Genomic DNA, 13,658 nt, shown 5'->3' with positions numbered 1-13,658 from the left:
CTAATGGCAAAGGAAAATAATATTTCTTTGCAAAAACCTGCCTGTCTGGGAGCTCTTTTGAATATATCAGTTTCATTTTCCTACAATCCCCAAACAGAAATTATTTGAGGCATTGCAAATATAGTAATATAAGCCTGAGATCACTGCTTGGGTCCTTATCTCTGTTTGTTCTATTTTATTTTGTTCTTTATTGTACAAAAGCTCTTTAAAATACTTATTATAGAGGTATACTTTTTCCATAGTTGAATTGAATACCTTTAGTTTTCTTCCTGCTTTTATTTTATCTTATTTTTTATTAAATAATGTGCAATATTAATTCATTTAGAGCATAGAACATAAAATAATATGGTTTAAAGGGACCTTGGAGGTCTTCTATCATTCCAAACAAATAAAAACCTCCTATGATGGAGTATATTTATCATATATATTCTTCTGGTTTCCCATAAGAAGAGATATTTGGAAGCTTGTCAAACAAATATTTCCTATATTGGTGTTGTTCAATTTATGTTTGGGGAAAAAGTGTTTCGAGGAAAGAATTTAAAAAAGATCTGTGCAGTAGAATTAAATGTGTGGATAGGAAAAATTAACAACTAATGTAAACAAATCTAATATTGCAGATTTAAAAAATGCTGCTCAGGGTGCATTGCATTATTTTCTCCTTTTTAAGTACTGCTCATGTGCCAATATGCATTCTTTCCCGTAGAATATAACTGATGTGATTCTATTGCATAAATACCATGGCTTTTTCCTATCCAATGGCGATTGATAGGGATGTGTGAAAGAGCCATGTGATTATCTTTTCCTGTGTACCAGCAGTACTCAAACAAATAATGAACATCTCTGCACGCATGTTAATTGAGGCAGGCTGATTGCTGGTTAACATGCACAACACCATAATATCCCAATCTTACGACTTCTTAATTGTGGTTGATGTTTTTTTTTTTTATAAAGTTAAGCACAAACCCAGTTCTGCTTATTGTAACTAGCATTTCAAACCAATAAGTAATCTGGATTTCAAACTTTGATTGCTACCCACTTGAAATGACTAGCCCCAGATTCAGATAACAATGAAGAAAGATAACAACAGGAAAGTCATTATTATTAACGAACCATGTTACACATTGGAAAGATGTCAATGAATGCATTCCAGTTAGCTAACCAGAATGACTATAAATGATTATATCGGATCTATTATTATCAGATTATAAATGTTTGCTGCTATCACAACAATACAGATAGTTAATCACCAACTTACATTAACTTTTAGAAAAATGCTAAGCTGCATGGAGAGAACAGGGAAAATGAGATGCAAATCCCATATTTTGAGCAATAAATAATATACATTTTGTAAAATTATTTAAGTTTATATTATGGCAAATTCAATATATTTTAAAGACATTAGATTGTTTTATATTTTAGCTGTTATTTCTAAATATGCAATGGTTCATGCTTGCAAGTAAATAAACAAAAATAAATTATCTTACTTAGGCTGTGGCTTCAAGTTGTTGGTCAGTCCTGAAGCAAAAAAAGCAACAAATGAAAGTAAGTAGCCTGACATTTTACATTAGAAGACATCTGTGCAATGCTATACATTTGTTTTGCAATGCCAATTGCTAATTTAAGACAATCTGTAGATTATTTAGCATTATTTTTGTATAGCTATAGAAGTTGGTAAAGTATTGACTTCAGAACTATGAACAAAGAGATAGTAGTGCATGTTCTTGAACCATTTTTAATATAATTTCTCAAATCTGAAGTTACAGTTGAATTATAGACAAAAATAATAATCTCAATAGTCTCTCTCCAAAACTACCAAGAAACATCAAACATAATTAGTGTTTGGTAAAGAGATTACCAGGGCTGTAGACTATATCAGAAAGTTTTTTTAATCACAGAAGGAGGAAGTGGCATACTCTCTTCATGGACATGTTGTTTGGCCACCAGGAGATGATTTTAAATTTATAAGAGTTGTAGGTTTAAAAATGTCACAATAGTTTATACTCAAGTTTATAGTTTATACTAGGGCAGTGATGGCTAACCTTTTATGGATTGTGCGCCAAAAGTAGGGGGAGCACAGGAGGGTTGTGCGTGGGCGTGCCACACCCATAATGCTTTGTGCATGACCCCAGCAAGCATGCGTCAGAGACCAGCGCTCCCCCCCCCCCCGCTTTTGGCACACTTTTTTTGCCCTCCACAAGCTCTAGAGGCTTTCTAAGAGCCTGGGGAGGGTGAAAACAGCATCCCCACCCCCTCTGAAGCCTCCGGAAAGGTGACTTCTGGGTTGCCCGTAGGGCTGTTTTTCTCCCCCTGGAGGCTTCAGGGAAGCTTCCTGAAGGCTCCGGAGGGCGAAAAACGGCCCTACAGACAAACCGGAAGTCACCTTTCCCGAACTTCCAGGTTGCCCATACAGCCGTTTTTTGCCCTCCGGAGGCTTCAGGTGAAGCGTGAAAAACAGTCCAACGTGCAAACCAGAAGTCCGTTCAATCCGTTTGTGTGTCGGGTGGTTTTTTGCCCTCTGGAGGCTTCAGGGAAGCCTCCGGAGGGAGAAAAACGGCCAAAAAAAGAAGGCTGAAGTCAGCTGGCCAGCACACTCATGCATGTTGGAGCTGACAGAGCAACACCTGGCATGCCCTAACAAATGGCTCCGCATGCCACCTGTGGCATAGGTTCGCCATCAAGGTGCTAGGGTATTGTTAGATTTTGGATTGAATGAAATGACACAGTGATCTTCAACTAAAGTTCTTTATTACAAATCAATAGTAACACCAGCAAAACAGTCTGGCTGACAGCTCTCCTTTTATAGGCAGACTGTCACCCAGCAACCAATCACTTTAAACCAATTCTCCCACTTAAACAGTGGACCTGACTGAAGACTTCAGCTCTTGGCTTCAAAAGCTAATTACAATATGTAACAGGTATGATTTGCCTTTTCTGTACCAATTACATCTTTAGGTTCCTGATGGTTTCTTTGCACATTTCTATGCTGTTTGTGAACATATTAGCCCTGTTCTGGCATGGGGATTTTTAGGTCCTAGAAATTCCCTGAATGAATTTTGCAGCTACTTCAAGGTATGTGGCTTTATTTTATCAAGAGTTTACTGAATAACAATGAAAATAGAGATGAACTTGCTTTATTAGACATCTTTCATTAACTAGAATCTTTTTATTTTATTTTTTTCCATTTATTTTTGCTAGAATCAGATTCTTTATTTCCTGAAAGATATTTTTGACTTTGAAAAAGTGCGATACTCGTCAGTGGATAATTTAGCTGAAGATCTTCTGCAATTGCTAATCCGGCACACTAATCTTTTATTGGTTTACTTTGGAGTAAATGGATGTCAACACCCAACAGCCAGTGACCTTTTAGAGGCAAAAGTACAATAAATTTCTGTTTTTATTCTTCATATGAGCATATTTTGCCTTTTTCTCCAACAAGGAAATGTAATATTGTTTCTTTCAGAGCAAGTACCCCAAAATCTACGATATTGTTGAATATGGCCTCAGGGAGGTTTAAAAATATACATGTCATTGCTTAAATTATTGCTGTACATATCATTTTAAATGATATGTCAATTGTCCTTGGATTTATACGTAACATATATTTTTAAACTATTACATAAATATTATTTGTGGGGGATAAATACATAAATACAGATCTCTCTGATGAAAGTGATACAAAAATACATGTTATAGTAAATAGGTTTCTCCCAGGTTTACAATGTATAAATTAGGTAGTGCAAACTTTAAAAAGCTCTACCTGGTGATGTGTTTGCCAAGATTTGCACCTTTTTTGTCTTAATTAATGTGCAATAAAAATCATGTATGGTGACAAATGATATAGTTTTTGTGTCTATATAAGCTATAATTTATAGTGTAGCAACTGTATCAATGCATTTGGCCTTGGGACAATATTCTGTGAGCACTGTTGTAAAATTTAAGAGTTAATCATAAATTTTTATGTAAATTATGATGTTTTATGTTGCTTGTATTGCATAAAATCAGAATCTGGTGAACCCTTGGCAGTTGTTTCGAGTAATTAATACTCTATACCATATTTATTTATTTAGTATAGATTGCTAAATATATAGATAATTCTCTGCAGAGCTTTTAAAATTTTATACATACTATAAATAAGTTCTTGTCTAATTGAATCCATTATTTAAAGTATATTTTTAAGGGAAAAGATGTATATTAAAAAGAATAAAGTGTTGCAAGGGTAAATACATGTTCCATTACAATTTTAAATATGTGTTTGTCTCTTTTTAAAACAACAGGGATGGCAGATTAATATCTTAAAGGGTCTAGTTTGTGTATCTTGCACAGATGTTTTGTTTGATCATGGTTTATTGTATTATCCATAATTGAGTATATGAAGCTGTAAGACATGGTTTATTAAGCACAATGGCCAGATTCACAGAATACACGAATCCTCAATCATTCCACATTTTTATTTAGATTTAGAAGGATAAATGACCCTAAAGGGGTGATGTGATTGCTCTCTGAAATAGCACTAATCCCAGCTTTCAGCCAGGAAATTTAAGACTAACTATAGTCTGTTTTGTCCTAGCTTCATACATGCATAGTGTAAGGGTTTAGCCTTTATATTGTAGAAGTTTGTTGGATTGAATTTTCAAGAAATCCCTTGCCCAGTTCTGCCTTGCAATTCTAGTCTCTGCCTATTCTCTGCCACAAAATTAAACATCTGATTTATCAAGCATTGAGATACCCTATTAGTTGAGTGTGTTCTGCATATTTATTGTTTTATATATTTTTATTAGATAAACTCGGATAGTGATATTCCCTTGCATGAATAAACATTTAATGCTACCCAGTCAGCACATAAAAGTCCTAATATAGCTGTCAAAAAATTGTGAATATATGATACAGGAAAATGTCACTTGAGTCTTTATATTATGTAATACTGTACATATTAATATGTTCAATATTCTTTTTCTGTCTATGCAAAAGCAAATCAAGATAAGTCAATCTCTTTTTCCAACTGCAGCAATTAGAAAACCATTCCTTTTGCAAAAATGTAACATGCATTTATTGTAAGCTGCCTAGAGTCCCATAAAAATGACATATAACTTGAGCAAATAAATAGATAATTGACAGACTCCTAATGTTTGATTAGTGGTATCTGAAAAGACTTAAGTGAAAATTTGGGCAGCTAATGGAGGCAGAAAAACAATTAAAAAAGAGATCCTGGCTTAAAAGCAAACCAGAGAGAGGGATCTATGGAAGTTAAGGCCATTGAAAAGGAAAATGGGTCAAATTCCATGAAGCAGGAAGGGGAAGCTGAGGTTGTTGTTGAATGATAGCATATATTTATGGCATTGTTTATATATGCATTTTGTGTACCATGATTTCATGGTCAACATCACATTGAAGGATGCACCATTCTTTTTCTGGTCATAGTACCTCAATAATAAGGGAGGAATAGATGTAACAGTACAAGTTAGTAACTTTCACTGAATCCTGGGATGATGATTATTTTTATTACAGGTAGTCCTCACTTAGCAACCAGTCAGGACTTGCAATTTGGTCAGTAAGTGAAACCACAACTGTGCTTACAAGTTGACTTCAGTGTTGCTTCCCTTTACAGATCCGCAGAGGTCATCAATGTGAGGATCGATTGCAGAGTGATTTTTCCCAATACTGTCATTAACTGCATATGGGAGCTAAATGAGGCAGTTGCTAAATGAGGACTCCCGGTACTGGTTCATGCATTTAGGGCTAAACACACTGGCATGAGATTAGATTAAATAAACCGTGAATCAAATTCTCATTCACATTTGGAAGTTCACTGACTGTCTTGGGATTAATCACTATTTTGTAGCCCAACCTACCTCACAGGGGTGTTGTGGGGAGAAAGCTGGAAGAGGAAATGGAGTATATTCCAATGTGTGTGGCTGGAATTAACTACAGGGTTAATTATTCCAAAACAAATATCAGCATTAGAAGTATAATGTGTTGGTTTGATATCAGACCTCAGGAAAACAGGTTATGTAAATTCTTGAATGAATAAACATTGCTATTAGTAAATAAACTTTATGCTGGGTTTGGCCTATTGTTCATTTTATATGAGAAAAAAATGGAAACCAGGTGGCGAACAGACTAATCTCATCTTATTCTCTAGTCAGACACAAGAAAAAGTAATAAAAATCTTCCCACTCCATACTCAACAAACTGACTTAAACGTTAGTTACACTCTGATATACTCATGTATTTATCTTACAAGATCATTGCAATTGCTGATATGACAATAAGCTAATTTGACTACTACATACATTGGGATGGTTTCATCAATCTGATGCTGGCTGGACTTCATGCTATCATAATTATCTGGTAAGTTTCTATTATTAGTCACTTGCTCTGTGCAAGTTAGGGCTATAAAAAAAGCCACCAGCATTCACCCTCCCAACAGTTTCACTTCACAAAAGTGAAGCTTGCCAGAGATTTATCACTGTCCTAAAGAATTGTTATCCCGTCCATCTGGAATATCTGTATACGTGGAAGGAAAATACATACTCTCTTAAAACTAACAGTAAGTAATCCCCCCCCCCCCCAAAGTGTTTAGATCTAGCTGCATCTGTTTCAACAAAATTGTAATAAGAAAAATAACAGGGGTGACTTTGTGACTCTTATTGTGTATTTGTGTAAGAGGGGCTGATATGAGTTACTTAATTGGTATCAGATATTTTAGAAATCTATGTGCCCTCTACAAACGCCTGTTCTTCATTTATTAGGTTTAATGGAAACTGTACCCCAAATATTTGGAAGAGAAGAAGTTGGGAAATGGCTATTTAGTAGCTTGACATTCCAAGGTTGAGGTCGAGGTTAAGGACATACTTAATTTCATATTAATAACTTAAATCAACTTTCTCTGTCCCAATGTGGGAACAAAATGTGGCTTAAAAGGCAAATTTCTCCTGTTCCATTTGGTGCAGAATTTAAAAAGCAAAGCAGTTTGTGGAGAGATCTTGAAACACAGCTTGATTTTTCTGTGACTTCTTGGACAATCTATTTTGTCCGACAACGGCCCCGATTAATTTGTCATTATTTCACTAAATAAATAAATAAATTAGTGCTATTAGAAATACACTCTGAACGTGCTCAGGAGCCCCCCCCCCCGCTTTTAGATCGCTAAGCGATCGATGTCGGACACCAATTGCTGTATACCCCGGCCCCTCTGCCTCCCGTCCCGCTTTTTAACTTGCCCGATGCGTGGGGAGATTCTGAATTCAAAGGGGGGGGGGGGAGAGGTTTGGGAAATTCTGCAGTCGCCAGATATTTATAGCCTAACGGCGTTTTCAGCCCAAAATAACCCGGCTGGGCCGCTGGAGGGGCCTCCGGAGGCGCGGCGAGGGTGCTGAGGGGGGGGGGAGAGAAAGGAGGGGGCGGCCGCCGTGTGTGTCGGGACAGCTGCAGCTCGGCCTGGGCGCGCTTGGAATGCAGGAACGGGCTGCGCACCGGGACTTTTATGGAAACTTGCAGAGCCCGAGGCTGGAGCCGCAGCCAGCTAAGGGGCGCGCAGCACCAAGGGTAGCAGCAGCAGCAGAGACGCTCGGCCCGGCTCTTCTCACGCCCCGCCACCCACTCGGGATTAAACGAAAACGCACCGCGCGGCGCTCTCAGGTACCTCAAGATGGGCTGTTGTGGTTTCTGTTTGTTGTTGTTGTGGGGACGGGGGCAAGTGGTAGGGATTCGGACACAAAGAACGGCCTGCGCTCGTCGTCTGTGACGCGCCTGGAGATGACAAGGCAGAGGGGAAACGGCGCGCGCTGCGGGGCAAGCGGGCTGCGGCTCGGTCTTTGAGGGAAAGGGCTTCGGGGGAGCTGAGTTGGCGCTTCGGCTTTCTGCCTTTGCCATGTCCCCCGACGGGGGCTCCTCCCTGCGTTGCATTTCGGCCTCGCCGAGGCGTTCGCGGGGTACATTTAGACGGAGAGTGTCGAAAGTGTCCTCTCACACACGCAACACGTGGTCTTTGCGGTTTTCGATGTGGGTGGGTGCGTGGACGAGACTGGCCTTTTCCCCCTCTGGCGCTTTAGTCCAGTTGCTTAGCCTCTCCTCAGAAAAGCAGTCGCTCGCCCCTTCTGGGCTGCCGTCGGAAAGGAAGAGTAGCAGGCTCGGTCTCTCCCGGCAGTTTTACTTGGACGAAAATCCCAGACGCCCCCGACGCGTTTAAAAATCTCAGCTGGTCAGTTGGGGAGGTGGGGGTGGATCGGACGATAGCCAGACTATTGTGCAATGAAATAACAGCCCGGGAGAAAAAATTCAGGACATCTTGAATGGGATAATAAAGGCAGATGTCGCTCATTTTCAAGAAGGGTTTTCTTATTCTGAATCTGAAACGTGGCAAAGACCCCGAGTCTAGACTTTCCTGCGAGAAAGATCCTTTCTGCGCTGAGGTCCCGCGTTTTGTGCGGTAATACATTTGTATATACTGGAACTCCACATTTGTTGAGTTCCAATATTTTCCCACATTCCAGGCAAATCATGTATATGAATGTTTCCTTCCCAAATGTTAAAATAATAAAGGAAGCCTTTCTCTGAAAGGTGTAGTGATTGACAGCTGGAAGGTAGTAGCAATGATAGTATCAGTAGTTAGTGGGAAGACAATAACTGCAGAACTGTTCCTGCCATTAGTGTGTGTGAGAGAGAGGGGGGGGGGAGCAAAAGGGTGGTGCTATTCTTGCATTATAAGTGGATTAAAAAAAACAGAACTAAGAAGCAATTTTTTTGTTTTATAGCAAATATGTTTTTAAAGTCAGACAAAGATGGCCAAAAAAAAAAACCTTAGCTACTACTTTTCGTATTTCAAACAGGATGTGTGAAAGAGCTATGTGCAAAAATATGTTGGCACATTATAGTCCTTTGATTTTCATTAACAGAGAGCTCTTCCTCACATTCATGTTAATGTACATTCCTTCAGATCTTCAGTTGGCAGAAACATTTGTCTGTGCTCTAACTTGCTTCACTAATGAGACTGATGAGTGGTAGTCTCCTTACTGGTTTGATATCTGACAAGTCAAGAACAGAAATGGGTTAATTCTCCTGGCTGAATTTCTTCTTCCTTGGCATTACTGACCAGCATGAAAAAACCCACCTATCATTGTCCTTAATATATGGGGAGGGGGGGCAAAGTTGAGTTAGTGAGGTCATGTGACATGGAGTGTTTAGCCACATAACAAGTTGCCAATGCAGAGTTGCTATGCAGCTGTGACTTGTCATTCAGACTGTTTTGAAATGCCTCTAACAATCTTCTGAAAGAGAATTAGACCAATGTCCAAAGATAGTCAGGCTGACAAGTCAATGACTCAGTAGAGACCATGGGTTGAAGGGACCATGACTATATCAGAAATATTCTTTCCTGCCTTATCTTGCTCCCTTTTGGACCACCAATTTCTCTGCTGAGCTATTCTTCAACATGAGTTTAGTGCTTTTTCTTCTTTTTCAGAAGAGTGGTAAATGCCTGTACAGAAACAGTGTGACAAGTCACAGCTGTGGCACACCTCTCCATTAGTAACTTATCTATTGGACAGTTGGAAAGGTAGTTAAAACCTACATCCCACTCATCTGTCTCAAACCTGTCCCACTACACATTAAGGAAAATGATTAGTGGTTGTTTTCTAGCTGGCTGGTGATGTTGTGGGAAGAGAAATACAGCCAAGTGAAGCCACCAATTGCTGTCCTTGAATTGCCCTGCAACAAAACTCTAAGGACAGCCCCATTCACTGGCCTTGTTACTAAGATTAGAGGGGAGGCATAATTCATACTGGCTGAGTTTTGTGTCAGCTTAAGGAACTGGAGGAATGTGCATTAACAGCTGTAAGGAATAACCCCAAAACCAGAACCTGAAATTAAGCAGCCCCTGCATTGGACTGGGGATGAGACAAAGGCAATGTCACAAGGATGTTTTTTAAAAAGACGGTTAGTGAAGCATTTTTGTGCCATGTTTGGTGGGATGTAAAAATGAGCGTTTACATTATGATGCTGAATTATATTAACAATGTTCAGTGTTTTATATTACTTTGCATCATGTAAATAAGACAGATGGGGTATCTAAAGTGGTGTGTTTTATTTGATTTTGATGATAATGATACTTAAAATGTCAATATTTTGACTATATTCATAACTGGATATTCTGTACATCTTTAAGTGCCATGCAGTGTCTCCAAAGTATCTATGCCTCTATCAATGCTTCATTGTCTATTCTCTGAACTGAAGTAAACAAACTATTATTTTACCTTTAGAGTGTTTCTGTCAACTTCGAACTGAACCTTGACAGTTTTAGAATTTAAAAAATGGCATCCAGCCTTACAGGATTGTTGTAACATGTATTGAAATAATGCACTGAGAAAATAAACTATTAAACCTGTTAATTATTATAGTTATATATCTACTTGAGCTATAATAAATAATAACATGTGTTCTTTTAAATATAGGTTCATTATTATGATGTTATTTAGTCTGGCACCAGGTGCTAATTCAAATAAAAATACATGGGCACAAGTTTGTTGAATTAATTTAATTTGCTTAATTCAATGTTCATTTTCTACTTTCAGAAGTACTAAAGTAGAATTCTTTCTCTGAAATTTTCTAAGGGATTGCCTGTCTCCCATGGTTTCTGCCCATCTGGTAAGATCAGGCAAAGCCAATATGATTTGGGTCATTTCAATCAAATCCATGTTTTGGGACCCAGACCTATGACTTTTCTGTCACATCATATGTCCTATGGAATGATATCGCTTCAGACATCATGTAGCTCCTACTCCAAAGGTGGGAGATGTTCCAGAAGTCTTTACACTACTAATGGGTAGTGTGCCTATGGAGACTTGCTAGTTGTTTTCTGTTTGTGTGTCTGGATGCATTGGATTTTCTTTCTATTGGGCATGCAATACTGGAGGTAGAAGGGTTACTTCCGTTTCTAATTCTCCTTGAGGATTATGACTGCACCAGGGTAGAAAATGCAGTATCCACAGATGTAACCTGGTCTTATGCAGAAGGGCTACATCTTGGGATTTGCAGACATTTGTGGATTTATAATTGCTTTTATGTATTTGTGTATTATATGTTCAGAGAGTTTCAATGCAAAATTGGCTTTTGCCTGCCTACCATGTTTAATTTCTAGATGCTTTGTTTCCTACTTCTGCATTCCACCTGGATTCGGACATACTTAAGAAGTAAAGACTGGGTAGCTGAAAGAACTGTTTTTTTTTAATAAATCGGGAGGGGGAATTTACTTCTTTTTTATTTTTACCAGTTTGCCTTTTGTGAAATAAGAATTTTGTGACAAGTTTTGTTCACTATACTAGATGTTTGGGGATCAGAATTTTTCAAACTTTCAGTGTGTCGATCTAAATAATTGGTCCTATTAGAGGTTCAGTCATCCTAAGTATTCTGTTTCCAAGTGGTCTTCGAAAACAGTCCCATAGGGTAATTACTATAGAAATTCAAGAGAGTAGTGATAGAGATATGAGTCAATATAGGCAGGCCCACATGCTCCAGGAAGGATTTCTAGTAGTATACCAGTTGCAACTGGGCAAAAGTCCTCCTAGCCATGCCTTCCACTTGTCATCCAGCAGTAATCAAGAGTCTAGGAGGACCTTTGAGAGACAACAATAGAACCAACAAAGAAACATAAAACAACAAAATAGAGTTCAGTGCTTTCAAGTTTCATCTGTTTCATCCCAACTATTGGATGAAACATATTGATTCCAGAACACTATTCTATTGTACCAGGGCAAATAGGTAAAAAGAAAACTTTTGTCACTTATACAAAATACCATAGTGAGGAGGACAGAAAGGAATAAGACTGATAGGCCTATTTAAATAGAAACTGATAGGCCTATTTAAATAAAGAGTGAATCTAGTAATTCAACTGCCATCAGTCACCACAGTGTCTTGGGTGGTTGAAGAGGTCAAATGAGTGAAGGCACTGGTATTTTTTCTGCCGGCTAGAAAAATGGAGAAAGCAGAGCAGGGAGAAGTCAAATTGTGGTTTTTAAGGGTTTTGGAAAAGTTTGAGAAGTGGTTTCTAAAACAAATACAAATACACAAATTCACACAGAAAGTATATGCCAGTATTTTTAAAAAAAACATTTTAAAGAGGCCAGCTGATGGCCCTTCAAATTGCTTTAAGTGTAATGATTTCAAAGTCAAAAATCAAAGAGGAAAATGGGCTGGGTTCCTAATTAGAGAAATATTCCCACCTTTTTATAAACCTGCAATTCAGGTTTATAAAACCTGTAACATCTGCATATGCTGGTGTTCAGGTTACATTTGCCAAAAATTCCTGTTTCCACTTGTATTGAAAGAAAAGCATTGGCACATTTTCCTTCCATGTTGATTCTTTCTGTGAGCGTGCACTTTTATTGATATGTAGTTGAATGCCACACAATATCCTATACATCTAGTGTTTAATTTTAACTATATAACCTGCTGTTTCCCCAAATTACATCTGTCTGACTTGTAGTTATACATTGTTCACCATTGCTTTTCTCCTATAGGTAGATGTTAAAATATAGGACCATTAGAAGCTACCCAAAAGTATAATTCAGTCCAGTGGTGGGATTCAGCCAGTTTGGGTCGGTTCAGACAAACCTATTGTTAAATAGCTGGCTTGCCCCACCCCTTCCTGCCCCACCCTTTCCAGGAGTCCCCCTGCACCCCAGGTAAGTACAGGGAGGCCTACTAGACCCAAAACGTGGCATGGTGGGGGTATAGTGTGGCCCTCCTACAGCCCATTTTTGCTCTCTGGAGGCTGCAGGGAGGTCTGTTAGGCCCAAAATGGGGCTCATGGGGTGTGTGGCACCCCCCCTGCAGTCTGTTTTTGCTCCCAGGGGGGTGCAGGAGCTGAGTGCTGCCTGTCACATCCCCTGGCCATACCCACCATGGTCATGTCCACGCAGCCAGTCATTAGGGCATTGAACCCATTGTTAAATCATTTGATTCCCACCACTGATTCAGTCCTTTATAATAAGCTGTACAGTACCAGCACAATATCTGGGGTATCTGTCTGTCTGCATGTATGTTTGTATGCATATGTGTTCTACTGCATTAACCCAACTCTGCAGCCACTGCTGGAATAATAGCACAGCCTAATGATGCAGGAGACTTCCCTATATGAAAGCAGTTCAGTTGTTGGAATTAATCACTTTCTGTCTTTCCCATTCTAGGCAGTAATTGCAAACATTTGAAACTTGTCAAAGGAACAAAATTTGGCAGAAACCCTTTGGAAATTAAAATGGAGCCAACTTTGTTTTCTGCTTGGTCATTCAATATACTTAATGGCTTTTTTGAGTTTGTTTTTTTGAGTGGAATAGATTGATTTTTGTGACTCTGTTGATCGTATTGAACAACCAGAGGAATAATAGGAATAATTGATGAAACCTGCCCAATTATGTGAAAAAGGAAGTACACCCTCTTTGTGTTCTATGGTTTTACATACCAGGACAGAGTAAAAAAAATCTGGTCCTTAGCAGTTCATAAAATAGGTAAATACAACCTCAGATGTACAGCAATACCTGACATATTACACCATTGTAATCATTTATTTTACAAAAAAAAAAAAGCTGAAATGAAGAAGTCATGTGAAGATGACATAATGTAATAGTATGTTATATGTTGTTGTTTGAGGTTGTATTTATCTACTT

General features: G+C 38.6%; 2 protein-coding genes across 10 annotated transcripts in view; both read left to right on the top strand.

Annotated features, from left to right (window-relative positions):
- Positions 1 to 6,055, top strand: part of MIGA1 (mitoguardin 1) — a 42,310-nt gene extending 36,255 nt beyond the window's left edge. For 2 of the 3 annotated variants that reach the window (XM_081947425.1, XM_081947424.1), the window contains exons 15-17: positions 1,489 to 1,542; positions 2,953 to 3,069; positions 3,196 to 6,055. In XM_081947425.1, the coding sequence (XP_081803551.1) occupies positions 1,489 to 1,542; positions 2,953 to 3,069; positions 3,196 to 3,384 (360 nt within the window). In that variant the 3' untranslated portion in view covers positions 3,385 to 6,055. Of the gene's footprint in view, positions 1 to 1,488; positions 1,543 to 2,803; positions 2,906 to 2,952; positions 3,070 to 3,195 lie in introns of those variants that run through there. The other variant, XM_081947426.1, reaches the window with a different exon arrangement.
- A 365-nt stretch (positions 6,056 to 6,420) lies between these two features.
- The window catches only part of NEXN (nexilin F-actin binding protein), a 35,162-nt gene continuing 27,924 nt past the window's right edge, over positions 6,421 to 13,658 (top strand). The window contains exon 1 of one of the 7 annotated variants that reach the window (XM_081947418.1): positions 6,421 to 6,547. The gene's annotated coding sequence lies outside the window, so the exon portion shown is untranslated. Of the gene's footprint in view, positions 6,548 to 7,415; positions 7,639 to 8,064; positions 8,201 to 13,658 lie in introns of those variants that run through there. The other 6 variants (XM_081947422.1, XM_081947417.1, XM_081947420.1 and 3 more) reach the window with 6 other exon arrangements.

The sequence above is a fragment of the Natrix helvetica genome, assembly GCF_964273705.1.
Source record: "Natrix helvetica genome assembly, chromosome: 3".
Taxonomy (NCBI): Eukaryota; Metazoa; Chordata; class Lepidosauria; order Squamata; family Natricidae; genus Natrix; species Natrix helvetica.
This window is presented reverse-complemented; position numbering and strand designations above follow the sequence as displayed.